General features: G+C 38.4%; 1 protein-coding gene across 4 annotated transcripts in view; it reads left to right on the forward strand.

Moving 5' to 3' along the window:
- The window catches only part of LOC131033816 (uncharacterized), a 98,683-nt gene that overhangs the window by 37,981 nt on the left and 44,510 nt on the right, over positions 1-16,192 (forward strand). For all 4 annotated transcript variants that reach the window (XM_059218498.1, XM_057965104.2, XM_059218497.1 and 1 more), the window contains exon 2: positions 11,650-11,774. In XM_059218498.1, coding sequence (XP_059074481.1) covers positions 11,650-11,774 — 125 coding nt within the window. The remainder of the gene's footprint in view (positions 1-11,649; positions 11,775-16,192) is intronic.

A 16,192-nucleotide genomic window follows, 5' to 3' on the forward strand; every position in this document is an offset into this window, starting at 1 on the left:
ATTAAGAAATTTGCTAGGCAAAATGTGGATCGAAGTCTTCAACGTGAGCTTCCTCTAGCAATTTCACCACCCTTAGCCTTCAATGCTTTGAGGAAAATTCGCTCCTCCTCTAACCTCTAGCAAAGCTCGCACTTCTCCTTGGATTGAAAAATCGCACCTTCTCTTTGGATCAAAATTCGCCCTTCTCTTTGGATGAGATTTCGCTCCTTTTGTTGCTTCTCCAAATCGCAGTTAAACAATGATTGAATGATGGATCAAAATGTTTCACAATACCTTTCTTATATAGGCGCTCACCATTATACTCTCCCATAGGCCGACTTGGTGGAAATGAAGCAAATAATAAACAAAATTAAATAGAAAGGAGGCCGACCTTTATAAAATATTTAAAATAAAACTCCAAGCGCACTCCTTTCATTTAATAATTTAATTAATTAATCAAATGCCTTCGCAATTAAATTTCGATTTTTAAAAGGCTAAATTCAATTATTAAATGCCTTATGCGAACTCATTAAATGCCAATTTTAATTAAAAAATATTTCAAAGTTTTATCGAATTTGGCATTTAATGCAATTCAAAAAGTGTTGGCGCCTAGTATGGGAGATATTTGGGACATCAAAATATCGCTCTGGTCCCTGGGTGAGGGACAGGAGCGCCTCATGCATTTTAGCCTTGCGTTCTTGTCTTTTCCAACCGCCAAATCGAGTTGCGAGGCAGGCAATGATCTTTATTGTTTGCTTCATGCATGTCCAATTCACCTTTTCAAGACTAACTGAGCTATCCCAAGGATTTTCGCCCTGGTCCTCCAGTGAAGGACAGGAGCGAACTTTGCATTTGAGCTTGAAATTGTTGACTTTTGGGGGCAATTCCTTGTTTATCGTCCTTCAAAAGGCATTTTGGACTTTGCATGACCTTGCCTTGGCGTGGTTTTGGAAGGAAATGACTAATTCTATAGAAATCGCCCTGGTCCTCCAATGAAGGACAGGAGCGATCCTTAGTCCATGGCGCAAATCTTCAATCAACTTGATATCAAATTGTCTTCAAGGCGTAAAATGTCATTGCTTACTCCATCTTGAATGTTTGAAACGAAAGCGGCATCTTAAAATTAGGTATACTTGAATATTTTGCTCTGGTCCCTTGGAGAGGGACAGGGGCGCTTTAACCAATTCCATCAAGTTCTCGTGGTCTTCGCAACTTTGTTCCTCTTCGAAGCGTTCCTAATATCATCTCCATCATGCGCCTAGGCTCGGACTTGTCCAAATTCGGAGAGGAAGGCTGGACAATCTATATTTCGCCCAGGTCCCTTGGAGAGGGACAGGAGCGATCTTGCATTTATAAGCTCACTTGTATTTTGCCAACTTTCAAATTTGTCTTCAATGGAGCGATTAGGCCTTCCTTTACTCATCCAAAACATGAGATTGGTTTTAACTTTGCGGGAAATTTGCCTTATGAGGAGATCGCTCTGGTCCCTTGGAGAGGGACAGGAGCGCCTTGGCCATTATGGGCTTACTTTGCGTTTTGCAACCTTCAAAATTATCTTCAACGGGTTGATTGTGCCTTCTTTCCTTCATCTCAAGCTTGAAATTCGCTTTACCTTGGTCCAAAACTTGTCTTGAGGGAAAATCGCTCTGGTCCCTAGGAGAGGGACAGGAGCTACCTTTGAAATTCGCTTTGGTCCCTTGGTCAAGGACAGGAGCGCCCATTGCAACTTGGGTTGATTTTCAACTTTGTAGACGGCTCAAGTTATATTCAATAAGCAAAATGAACTTTCCTTGTCCTCCTCAAATCGCGAAATCATTTAAATCTTGTGAGGACAATGCAATTTAGGAATTCAAGCTCCGGTCCTTCAGTGAGGGACAGGAGCGATTTTGTCATTTTAGCATATTTCCTTACTAGTTGGTCGCTCAAATTATATTCAATGGACAAAACGTGCCCTCCTTGACCTCTTCCAATCAAAAAAATGTCTTGGCCCTGCAAGGATAGTGCAATTCTGAAAAACAAGCTCCGGTCCTTCAGTGAGGGACAGGAGCGATTTTGTTCCTTAGGGTCAAATCTTCACAATTTTCATCTCAATTCTCCTTTGCTGGGAAAGATATCATCATTTTGCAAGCTATGACCATGAGTCAAAATCCAAAAAATGTCCAAGGAGATGTGTTTGAGGAAAATCGCTCTGGTCCCTGGGAGAGGGACAGGAGCGAACTTGCCTTGAATCTTCAAAATTCATCATTTTTGAGTCTTTGAAATCTTCAAAATATTCAATTTACGTCCAATTTGTCCTCCTGGAGACCCTGCATAAAACAATTTAAACAAGTCAATAACCAATATGCACCAAAATATCATTTTCGCCCTGGTCCCTAGGTGGGGGACAGGAGCGATTTCACCTCTGCAGGCCAAAATATCCACATTTTTGATCTTCAATCACTTGACAAGGCAAAATTAGGCCATTTCCAAGGCCAGGGGCAAGTTAGTAAACTTTCCAAAATTTGGTCAAAATTCACCCGGACAGAATTACATAATTTAATCATTGAAATGCTAACACTTTTAAACCTAACTTGAAATTGCCCTTAGAATCTTAACTGGACCCATCCTGAGACAAACTTGACTTCCTGGCAGGCTCATCCTATTTCAAAATTGCAATCAATGCGAGGATGCTTAATAATCTGTCAAAATTGGACTGGACTTCAGCTTGAAAATAACAAAGGAAACCCTAAGGCTTAACCCTAATCCAGACGATTCACTCATTCGATTCAAAACCCTAAAGGCAGAGAGAAGAACAGGCAAAACAAGAGCGAAAAAGAGGGGGCCCCCATTTTAATGGGGCGATGTGTGAAATGGTCACAACAGTGCCCAAACCCGATCACTCCCATTTCCATTTTTCATCATTGCCATCACCATTTCACCATTCCATTTCCTTCTATTTCCACCTCCCTACCACGCTTCACTTCCATTTACTATATCCTCTACCCACGTACCTCTCTATACTCCATCTATCCTTCCTTCCACCCATCCCCATACCCTAACCTACTTCACCTACATAACCTACCTTATATTTCCTAACTTCCATCCCACATCCTTAACCTACCCCTTCCACTACCTTTACCTTTACCTCCATTACCCCTTCCATCTCATTCATCTCCCTACCTACACTTACCTATACCCCCCTACCCTTCACCTATAACCTTACACCTACATCCTCTACCCTCCATCTCACACCCCCTTACCCTTCCTTCCCTTAGCCTAAATCCCATCCCATTATAACCTACACCCTATCTCCCCTTTCATTACCCCTTATACCTCCCATTACATTTTACTCCCCAACCTCCCCTAACTCCATCCACTACCCCTTATACCTCCTAACCCCACGTATCTCCTACTTCCATCATTTATATCCCTTATGTCCCCTTTCCTCCAACATCCCATTTCCCCTCTTTCTCCACGTAGCGGCTACCCTTAACATTTCCTACCACTCCCCCCCTCATATTTCTCTCCACCGTATTACATTACATGCTGGGCCCCACACACTCCAAAATAGAGAATTAAATAAGTTTTTTTTTCCTAAGGACTCTTTGCTGGGACTCACCAACCACTGGCTGAGAATGTAAAACGTGTTTTTGTTTTGAGATTACATGGGCCCCACCAAAATTTTGAAATGAAAGAAAAGTTCTTTTTTTTTTAAGAGAATTTTAATGGGAGAGCATCCACCTCACTCTACCCCTTCATTTCTTCCACCTTATCCCCTCCGTGGCACTTCTTTACCACATCACCCCATCTTCTTTGCCACAATATCCTCTTTAATGTTACACCTTTCCACTCCCTTTTCACACCCGTGGGTATTTGGGCTCCACTAAAACTTTAGGATGAAGAATATAAAGCAACTCACTTCAAATTTGATTAAAAACTTCTAGGTTCATACCTGTTCAAATAGATTCATCTTGAAGGAAGATATTAATCTCTGATTGGTTCCAAAGGAGAGAAGATTCTCAAGCATAAATGTGGTGAACTATAAAGGATAAGCTCTGTAAGAGGAGATTCAAAATAGGCTGGTTCCTCATCACTAAGAATTTTATCAGATCTTTGGGGAGGTGATCAGATCTTATTCACCCTTGGTTTAAATGCAATTTCCAGTAGATTAATTTCTCCGAGTTTAGACCACAATCAGACCTAAGTATTATTTTATACTCAGAAATATGATTAATGTGCATGATATTTGATTTAAGTTGTGTGTCTTTGCAGGCATGGATGTAAATAAATGAAGAATGGAGCACAAGGAATATAAGATGATGACAAACCAAGAATGGGGACTCCCCAACATAAGGGAAAAGATCTGTGCATCACCGCTTGAAGAATGCATTCAGATAGAATTAATCCTGCAAACACAGATAGACAGAGGTGAAAAATCCTAAAGTCAGATCAAAGGTTGTGAAAATCAGGTCTGATTCAATTGTGCAAGTAAGAGCAGAAAGCACCACTTGACAATATGAGAGGATTAGCACTCAAAAATTTGTGTTTTGTACAAATCAGACCCTTAAGACCTGATCTGTTTGATGAATGAAGGCAAGTAAGATCGATTGATCAATCATCTGCTACAAATGAAGCTCCAATGACCGATTCAGGAGTAAGGATTTTTGTTCATGCAAAGATGAGAAATGCTTTCACCAAATAGCTTTAGTACAAAGGAACCTAATTTGATCGATCAAGTGTGCAAGTTGCGGAGGTCTCCCAAATTGGCCAATTCACTCATGTTTGCTAAGCTGCTTAAGTTAGCCGATCATGTTTTGGTTTGCAATGCTATCTAATTTAGGACTAACTTCATGCATGAGGCAAGTAGAGCGACTTCAAGATTAGAGCATGAAGAGCGAACTTCAAGAGTCAATCCATAAGCGACTTCATGAGTTGACAAATTGAAGCGAAATTCTAACTTCATGACTTTATGTTTTGGAGCAAAATTTCCTACCTCACGACTTGCCATGTTGGAGCGAACTTAATGACTTGCCATGTTGGAGTGACTTTAGGACCTCACCTTTTGGAGCGAATCTCATTAATGAGCATGCATAAGCGAGTCCACATGAGCAAAGTTGAAGGAGAAATGAAGGATGTTTGATAGCAATCACCTTGAATGGATTCAATTCCAAATGCACTTTGTGAGTTGACAAATTGAAGCGAATTCCCTACTTCCTGAGAGAGCAAAGTGGAGCGAATTCCCTACTTCATGAGCGAGCAAATTGGAGCGAATTCCCTACTTCATGAACGAGCAAATTGGAGCGAATTCCTTACTTCCTGAGTTCAACTTCTGGAGCGAACTTCATGAATGAGACTTCTGGAGCGAACTTTACAAAATGAACTTCATGAATCAGTGAAATGGAGCGAATTTTATACAAAATGCACTTCATGAGTTAGGGAAATGGAGCGAAATTCATGGATCAAGGTGGATGAGCGAATTCCAACTTGTATTTAAAAGATCAATCAACCTCTAAGTGAAATTCAAACCTAAAGAACTGATTCGACCAGCTTGAAATGATGGTTTGTTATTTTAATCAAAGCAAATTGGCCTCACCCTAAAAAGACACATCTCCTCATTAAGACACCTACATAAGGAGACTTGAAGCAATCATTTAGTCACCAATTCAAAGCAATCCTTTCTCCTAGAGTGAACTTGATTAGCAGATCAGCAGTCTCCATCAACTTCACTAGCTAATTCGATCAGCAAGGCAAGGAATCCAATCAAAATCAACAACAGGAGCGACTTCATGTGTTGAGGATTTAGAGCGTACTTCATGAGTCAACAATTTAGAGCAAGCTTCATGTTTAGGAAGTTTGAAGCGAACTGCACAAGTCAAGAAAATGGAGCGAGGTTCATACTTCATGAATCAACAAATTGGAGCAAATTTCATGTAAAGGTGAACTTCATGAGTTTGAAAATTGAAGCGACTTCATGAGTTGTGAGTTTGGAGCGAATTTCATGATTTGAGAAAATGGAGCGAATTCCCTACAAAGGTGAACTTCATGAGTTGTGAGTTTGGAGCGAAATTCATGATTAAAAGGAGATGAGCGAATGCACCCAAGATAATATACAAGGCAGCTAAATAGATGCATTTTCCTTGAAGCTAATTTGATGCCTAAGAGGGGATGATGTTGAATGAGTCGGACAAATAGAGCGAACTTCATGAATCAACATAGATGAGCGAATTTCATGAATTCACCTAGGGCAGCGGACTTCAAGATTCATGATACAACAGCCAACTTCGAACTTCACCTTTGAGCCTTCATGAGCGAAATGGGAAGTAAAGGAATGAAAGAAATTTGAGGACACTTACTTCATGATCAAACAATTTGGAGCAAACTTCATGATTTCACAGTTTGGAGCGAACTTCAAGAATTGAGTTACATCAGCGAACTTCAAAAATGAAGACACATGAGTGAATTTTATAAATCGAGCTTCAAGAGCGAATTTCAAGTGAGTGAACTCTACTTCATGTGTTCCCAGTTGAAGGTGAAGGTGCAAGATTGGTTACATGATTACTACCTTAAACTGATTTAAAGTTTGGAAAGAGTCATTTTGGGTTAAGCTAATATAATGAAGGAGAGTAAGTTCAAAGACAAGGACAACTTCATGAACATCAAGGGTGGAGTAAACTTCAAGAGCTCCTCTCTAAGAGCGAAAATCAACTTTAAAGTGCTCCTTCGTGAAGGCGAATTCCTCTAGATCTTCTTATCAAACCTGCAAAACACATAAAATCAAGGGATATATCAAGCTAAGAAGAACTATCAAAGCTATATATTATGTATTTGATATCATGTTTGTTTTGTTTTGCAGATGGGAGAGGATGGTGATTGCAAAGCGAAAAGGAGAAAGATTGTAAGACCTACACCACTGTGTAAGAGGAGAAACTTCACGCCCAAGAGGAATTTCAACCTTCACCGCACCATGGAGACATGAAGAGATCAAAGGAGTGCGAAAGAGAAGTTATACAATCACTCCAAGGCAAGCGAGGATGAAGGAAGGACTCAGTTACCTCAATATCCCATCACCACTACTTCGAGCAAGCTTGTAATGTTGAGTATCAAATCTTCCAAATCTACAAGCGAATTGAGGTGGCATCCCAATCACCACTAACTGATCAAAGGGGTTCCACATCAACATGTCTAGATGCAATGTACATGACTCACTAGTGATGGCACAAACTCCGAGGCACCTACCCTTGTTATCTATTGGTCATGCCGAAGTATTGTAATTATTTCATTGGCCAAATTGAGTTTGTTGTAACAAACCCTAATTAGGGTTTTCATTGTAAAATCTCAGCCATTGATTTCAAATAGATTTGAGCCATTGAATTGTATTGAGAGCACTATAAAAGGCTCAAATCTTTCATTTGTACAGGGTAATAGTTGGCTAATAGTGAATAGAATAGAATAATAGATAGCTTAGAAGAATAGCTAGATTAGAATATAAGTTAGAGTAGGAGAAGGCAAAGATTGTTGCCAAACTTTTTTGTAAAGAACAATTGATTTTATTGAAGTTATGGTGAATTTGATTTGTTATTTCAACAACTCATATGGTCTTTGCATCTCAATTTGCTTTCATGTTGATTAAATTCAGTGGAGGGATTTGTTGAATGTATTCGTGTGGAATCCGTTTAGTCCATACCACTAGCCTCTTGCTGATTGTAAGTGTGCCTTGCGTGGTCAACTGGAGTGATATGAGCTTAGTTTCGAATCGTTATACGTCCATTGCTTATGCATTAACTCAAATGTTGATCAATGTTCAATGGTAACGATTTGAATATCTTTGAATTGTCCTTAGAAGATTGCACCGAGCTTGTTTCAAATTGTTCGGTTTGATGGTGAGACCTCGCTCAATAGGATTCCACCTAGTCATTCATCTATCTTCTTACATTCTAGGCCTTAGAATAGACTCTCTCAACCCTTTCCTTTTGCCATTTTTTTAAACTCAAGCTAGTTTAGGATCAAAAGCATCACCATATTGTAATATCAGATGATCAAGTTCAAGCAAATCAAGCATTCAGGCATTCAAATGTAAGTCCCCTTGTTATTCCAGCATAATCACATCAACCAACGGAGCTTATCCACACGTAGTGACCCTACATTCATGAACCTTGGAGTCTCCTCAAGTGATCCTTAAGCTAATCTTTAGCATTTGAGAGGTTTTGTTCAAGAGAGGATAAGATACTCTTGGGTGTTTTATTCTATGTTCGCATGTGCATAAAAAACACATCAATAGGATTGTCAATCATTTCTTCATTAATAGAATTGATTTTAGATTGAATGGAAGAGAAATCTTCATAAAAGGGTTTGTCAGTCACTTCTTCATGAATAGAGTTGATTTTGGATTGCATCAAAGGTGAACCTTCATGAAGGGGATTGTCAACCATCACAATTTCCTTATAAGTGGGATGAGTTTTGAGAGATGTAGAGGATGATTTAATTGAGATGAAGTCATCAAGGGCTTCATCTAACATAGCAAAGTCATCACTACTAAATGCTTGAGATTTAGATTGAATAGAAGGTAAAGTTTCATAAATTGGTTTGTCATTCACAAAATTCTTATGAATTTCTGGAGATTTAGAGGTAGGAGTGAAGTCATCAAGTGTTTCATCCAACATTTCAAGGTCATCACTACCAAATGGCATACGTATTATGTTGATTTACCTTTGGCAAAAGGATGGTTTAGAAGATGAGGGCTTAGGATAGAGGAAATCATCAAGAGCCTCATCAAGTTCATCACTAGTAAATTGCTCATTGAAGGTATAGTCATCATAATCTCATAATCAAATGGGTTATCAAGGGCATGAAAGTAATTTGACATTTTTGAAAAGAAATGCTAACTAATGCAATGCAATGCAATGATCTAATGTAACAATGCAAGTTTAAACACACATAATGCATAAACAAGATTTTTTGTATTTTTCTTATTATTTGAAAGGAAAATGAACATGCAAATGAAACTATGAAATGAATGTAACTATGAGTGTATAAGCTATATGATTACAAATATGAATCAATGCAATGCGTACAAATCAAATTTAAAATTGAAAACTCAAAAATAAGCATGAGGCATGTCGGGTTCACCAAAATGTAATGGATGGAAAATTAGAGTTGTACAAGTTGAGCCTTGTTAACTAGGAAATGGCCTAACTTTCCAAACAAAACACCAAAGGAAGGGAGAACTCAATTGATCCAATGCAAGAGGATTGAATGTAGATCAAGTTCTTTTTCCTTTGTCTAGTTGAAATTGATTTGAATGAATATGAATGCTAGATCTAGGGTGAATGATGAAGAATTGACATGAAACAGCAGAAACAACAAGCTACAAATGAGATATAGAGGCATGGAGCAAAGTCTGAACATGAGAATTAGAGAAGCCCCTGTGATAGCAAGTTCGCCTCGGAAGTATGGGACTATGTGGCAATTTGCATCCCGGTCCCTGATATTGGATGCAAATAGACTGGAATCTTTCGGAATCAAGATGTTGCTTAGAATCTATTCCCATCGAAAATTCTTGGGATTGTGGCAGTTTTCGTCTGGGTCCTTTGATTTTTGCCTTTGCAAAAGTCAGAACTGATTGTCGTCATCCCCTCAATTGGAATCTCCGTTCGTGGCTCTTGGATCTGTCGCCTGCACACAAAAAGAAGGGAAATGATGTTGTCGATAGGGGTTTGCCTAAGTCAAACCTTAGTTTTGGAATTAACCCTTGAATTGAATTGAATTTGTAAATGGAAATGCTGAATCATATACCTCAGATCTGCTGCAATTGACAATGGATGATGATGCAATGCTGTTTAGATGTGATCACAAGAGTTGATGCAATAACATGACTTCACATGAAATGAACATGAATGACCTAGTCAAACACACATGCTTGCATGAAGACTGATGCAAATTTGCTGCTCCATGAATTTTTGAAGGATATGCTACCTTGAATGCTTGAGAATGCTTGATGATGAATGTTTTTGATGATCAAAATTATGCTAGGAATGCTTAGTGTTAGATGAAAATGAATAGGAAGAATGCTCTTATATAGGGTTCCCAAGGTAATTTACCAATTAGGCTGACCTACAATGTTTAAATTGAGACACTGAGAACTGAAATCACTGGGGAGGGGAAGTGCAACGACCCATTTAAATTAGGTCCTGTTTAAAGAGGACCAGGACGCCCTAAGCGTTGTGGTCCTGGGACCAAGATGCCCTGGGTGCAATGGTCCACCAAAAACAGCGCAAACCAGTGGGAGATGAGGGTGCACAGCCTACGACACAGGTTTAGTTCTCTGTGCGGACAAATGACATTAGATTCGAGGTGAAAAGGCTGGAAATAGACCTGGGAGAGAGCTAAGATAGGACACACTAAAGTAGGGGCACAAAAGGTTGTGTAAATTGTGTAGGGTTAGAATTTACGACGCTACAAGTTCAAATGCACATATATTCTGATGCACATTCCATTACAAACTCCAAAACAATCTGCCAGTCAGAAGCAATCTGCCAATCAGAAGTTACATAGAGCAGTGAATATCCACCATTTACTAACATATTGTTCCATAGAGTTTGGGAAGGGTGAAGAATTTGGGAAGGGTGGGGGATTTTGCAATCAAGGTTCAGTTCCCTATGAGGTACGAAGGTCAACAGGTTGCCTACGGTGATGATGGAAGAAGTAATTCACAAAAGGTTCATAGCACATAAATGAAAAAAAGGAAGAAATGAATAAATAGGTGAGGTTTATGTCCTCACTGGCTTAAAAAATGGAATAACCTAGGAAAGTAAAGGATATGATCCAGAGTTGGCTTGGAGCTATTCAGAGAAAGTCATATGTCTCCTGTAGGAACCTTAGCTGGATATTAAAATACTAAGATGTGCAAATCAGTTTTTTTACAAAGGACTAAAAATTGAAAATTAAAAATTAACAAAAAAAATAAAATTTGGTATTCATTATATAAATATGAAAGCCAAAATTGTCTGATCATTCTGTTTAGCTCATTTAATGAGATGAGCTTGATTTTTTTCTTTGGAAGAAAACTGTGTTTTTACTTGGGGTTTTTGTGATGAACAATCTTAAATTTCTTTGTAGATTTCATTAGAACTAACAGAATTGTTTTTCCATCACTCATGAAAAATACATAAATGTCCAATAAGTATTAGAGGCAGATGTATGGTGCAATTTAGAATACATGCAAGAACAAGGAACAAGATAGGAAGAAGTCCAGCAATCCGTGAATCTTCCATCAGAATTCTGTGGTTACATATTTATGTGGTAATTGATCCATATTTAGTCGATAACGAAATCTAAAACTTTTCAAAGGTTCAAACCTGTGACAACTCTCTGAGGGGATTAAAAGACACTAAAGCAGAATTCCACAATTTTTTTGTTTTACTTGAGATTTTCAATAATTTAAAATCTGGGATAGGTTTTTCTATTTGGACTCTGGTAATTGTTTGCTTACTTTAGTAGTTGATATATTTTCTTTCACTTTTGTTTTCCCTGAATGATGCACAAGCAGGTTTTTTGAAAAGGAGTTTTTTTTTTGTTCCCATAGCTGGTTAGACTCTGTTAATGTACCCATGAAAATCAGCATTTATCAATAAGCTCTGAAAGAATATTTAAACTTACGTTAATCTGATGAAACATTAATTTTACCTTTTTCAGACTACAAAAAGAAAGGGATGGGTCAACCATGGAATAGAAAATGCAGAATCCATTGCTGATCACATGTATCGGATGGCTGCCATGGCTCTCATTGTGGTAGATCTTCCAGGGATAAACAGAGACAGGTAGGATTATAAAGTTTATTTATCTTTTAGTTTCCAGAATGTAAACTATGCATGCACAGATTAGTATTAAATATTTTCTTTTAATATTTAAATGTCTAACTCAAGCATTAGATCATTAAATTTTGATTTTTATGCTTATTAATTTTTTGCTCTAAATTTATCCTATAGTTAAATGTTTTTCTTCTTCTTCTCAGATTATTATCCATACGACTAAGTGGATTTGTAGTTTCTTTTTGATGATTCATCTTGGCTGTTTACACATCTGTTTACTTTTCTTTCCAGACTTTTCCTCCTAGATGTTTTTTTAACTTCATTACCACTTTTGACAGATCAAAAATTTTGAGACATAAATTTGATGCCCTGACATTAGTTGTTTATATTAGTGGAAATCTTGGAAACCATGTCACTTCTGTTGATATTGCTCATTATAGCATAATGTTTTACCATATTTATTCTGGAAAATAATAAATTTCTGTTGGGTTTAATCAACTTCTATTTTCCCAAAATTAGATTTTCTGCTGAGGTTGATTGTTTTAAATGTGACAAAAATTTGTGTTTATACTGGAACCCTTTTCTAAGCCATTAGAAAATTAAATATTGACCAAGTCTCTAATTACAACTTGTGCATTGAATTAAAAAGTGTGGAAGTCAAACAACGAATTCTTCCACACTGCAAAGGAAATAATTGTTTACTCCCTACGGGATATGTGCTTTAACTACTGGAAGTAAACAGAAATGTAACTCTTATCTTGGCTTGAGGATTGGAACTCTTATCGTTGATTTCGGTGAGACACATGGGTTCTCCCTAGTTGGAAGACTGTGTTTCGGTGGAAGAACCCCGGTTTGTGAAACCCTAGCACATTATTATTTCTAGGTTGCAAGTATTCATCAGGTTTGGGGGCCAAATTGGAGGAGAATCTCAATCCTGGAGACTTAGATCTGGAATCTTCTCTAGCTGCAAACCATCAATTCCTGAGCACTTTATAGATGGCTACTGAGGAGTACATAAAATAGACCTAGCGCTGACCATTTTGGAAGCCTAGGGCCACTTTGAGGGTTGGCTAGGTTTTGGAAATTATTTTGAACCAGTTCTAAGGTATTTCTGGTATTGAAATCTGCATATGTATCTTTGCTCTTTTCTCAGAAAGTTTAATGAAAGACAGTGTATTTCAGTTTTGAAAATTCTGAGCAGTAATGAGGGTTTTGTTGTATTTTCCTAGCTTAGAAATAATCTAATATCTATATCTATTAGCTGCATAAATCAGATATGAAATCTTATCAGAATTTTGGGTTTGAAATGAAAATATTTATATGCAAATAAATTTCCAGATTTTGTGCCCTAGTTTGAAGAATTTTTTCTCTTTGTTTTTAGCACCCCTATTTGGAGATATTACAGTGGTATCAGAACTACAAGACTTGGCAGCCTGTTTGGGTTGATTGCATGTGTGGAAAAGGTGGTCATATCTTGGAAAAAGAGAAAGGAGTAATGGCAGGTTCAGATCAGCCACCATCATCAAGTGAAGAAGCAAAACAAATGTTTTTAAACATGATAAGGCTGCTGAATGATAACAACCTTTGTTTGAGTCAGTTGGTTCATAACACAGCATATGGAAGAACTTTGGTGCATACATAAAGGGAAGAAAGTAGCAAAGCTACAAAAAACAAAGAACATTCTACTAGCAAATCCATGGATTCATCACAATCTAGACCTTTTATGCCCACTTTTATACAAGAAGATGAGTCTACACAAGAGGAACCTATAGAGGATAATGAGGACGTTGAAATACTAGCAAAGTATTAGGCTTTAGGACCAGATTTTCAATCAGCCATCTCTTTTAGGGATTACTTGGAGGTCACCAAATGCACAAGGCCCAAGCAAAAACAAAGTTATCAAGAGAAGCAGAATTATGGATTGCAGAAGAGGTTGGGACGTCTATCCCTACCTAGTTTTAATGGATCATCCAAGTGTACGGCTAGAGCTTGGATTAAAAAATTGGACACCTACCTTGCTTTGAACCAGATGAAGGAGATAGGGGCCATCAAATTTGCTACGCTTCACCTTGAAGGAGCTGTACACGAGTGGTGGTATCATGGATTGGTGACACAAGGGCATGGAGCAATAGTTTCTTATGATCAGTTTTGCACTACATTAATTGAGAGGTTTGATCGTAAGGATTCAGAGGCACACTCCAGGGAATTGGCTCAGTTGAGACAAGTTGAAACATTCGATGCTTATATTTTGGAGTTCAATGATTATCAGTTATGGTTACTAATGTGTCTGAGAAGAGATTGATTTCTTGGTTCATGGAAGACTTGTCAGAACCTCTTAGAGGCTGGTTCAAAGCTTTTGATCCACAATCCTTGTAGGATGCTATTAAGCGAGCAAGGAATATGGAGTTATCTACATGACATGCTAGGTTTCTTAGCAAGTTTCGGCAGAGGTCCTCATCGCAAAATTGGTTGTAGAATAAGAATAAGAAACCAAAATATACAAGACCAACAGGAGAGATATCTAAAGCTAGTTGGTGGAACATTCCGTGATTCGAGGGACGAGTTAAGATGGAAGAGGCTTTGCTTTGATTGTCGTGAGCCTTGGACACTTGGACACATGCGTAAGGGTGGGGGCAAAGCCCATTGGGTTGAGGTCTTTGAGGAGCTCAGTGATGGTGAATTGGAGGAGACATAGGTTCATGATGAGCAATGGGAGAGTAGATGGATGGGGAGTTAGGCAAAGATGAGCATCAGGATGATTTGGCACAAATGGAGGGTGCGATTGCAACTCTCTCTATCACTCATCATTATAGGGCTTTCAGAGTTAAGGGTGTTGTGTAGGGACAACAAATTGTTGTATTAATTGATAGTGGGGCTACTCACAACTTCATTGTTGCGTCCTATATGAAAAAGAGGGGTCTGAAAGTGGAGGAACATGAAGATTTCTGTGTGAGGACAGCGAATGGTGCATTGCATTGTGAAAATCTGGTTCCATAGTTGAGCATGGCATTGGGTAATTACACCCTTACTGAGGACTTATATGTGATTAACATTGAGTAGACCAATGTTGTGCTGGGTGTTCAGTGGTTACATACTATAAGTCCATATTTGATGGACTTCAAAACTATGCAATTGAGATTTACAGCAAACAGTAAAAAGGTGGTATTGAGGGGCTTATTTTCAAATGAACCTAGAGTTGTTTCAGCTAAGAGGATGGAGAGAATTTTTCGGCATTCAAAGATCGAGTGGTTAGTGCAATGTTTTATTACAGATAAGTCCATGGATACTGGACAACGAGGATATCATGTTGACATATAGGGTTTGTTGGACAAGCATGGCTTGGTGTTTTCAGATTTACTACATGGTTTACGCCCAGATCGTGGTTTTGAGCATGTCATTGAACTTGTGGATAGTAAGCCAATTGTCACAGATCCTTATTGTTATCCCATGCAGTTCAAGGATGAGATTGAGAGACTATTAGAGAGTTGTTGATGTAGACATATACGGCCTAGTTCTAGTCCTTTCTTTTCTTCTGTTGTTTTAGTGAAGAAGGATGATACTATGAGGATGTGCATAGATTATCGTGCACTTAATAAGAAGACCATGAAAAACATGTATCCTATTCCGCGTATTGATGATTTGTTGGATGAGCTACATGGAGTGGTCTACTTTTCCAAAATAGACCTTCGATTAGGATGCCAACAAATTCATGTTCAGGAGCAGGATGTGCACAAAATAGCATTTAGATGCCATTATAGACATTTTGAGTATTTGGTAATGCCCTTTGGATTATCAAATGATTTGGCTACATTTCAGTCTTGTATGAAGTTCAACAAGCAATTGTGGAAATTTGTGTTGGTTTTCTTGGATGACTACTAATATATAGCAAGATGTGGGAGGAGCATCTTCAACACCTTGATGAGGTATTGAGTATTTTGGCAGCTAATTCCCTTTTTGTAAAAGCTTCTAAGTGTGAGTTCGGTATGACTGAACTATTGTATCTCGGATATGTCATTGGGAATGGTGGAGTGAAGGCACATAGGGAGAAGATTTAGGCTATACCTGATTGGCCACCACCAAAGGTGTCACAATTGAGGGGCTTCATTGGTTTATGCACATACTATAGGCGGTTTGTGAAGGGATTTTCTTCCTTAACCGCCCCTTTGACAGATTTTACCAAGAAGGATGCTTTTGTTTGGACAGATGAGTCTCAAGGGATCATGGATCATCTTAAGAAGGTAATAAGTACTTGTCCTGTTTTGTGTTTGCTGGATTCCTCTAGACCTTTTGTGCTTGAGTGTGATGCATCTGGTATTGGTATTGGGGTGTGCTAATGCAAGACAAGCATCCCATTGCTTATGAGAGCCGAAAATTGAATGAAATGGAAAGGAGTTTCTCTACATATGATAAGGAGATGTTGGCAATCA

The sequence above is a fragment of the Cryptomeria japonica genome, chromosome 3 (assembly GCF_030272615.1).
Source record: "Cryptomeria japonica chromosome 3, Sugi_1.0, whole genome shotgun sequence".
In the NCBI taxonomy this organism is placed as follows: Eukaryota; Viridiplantae; Streptophyta; class Pinopsida; order Cupressales; family Cupressaceae; genus Cryptomeria; species Cryptomeria japonica.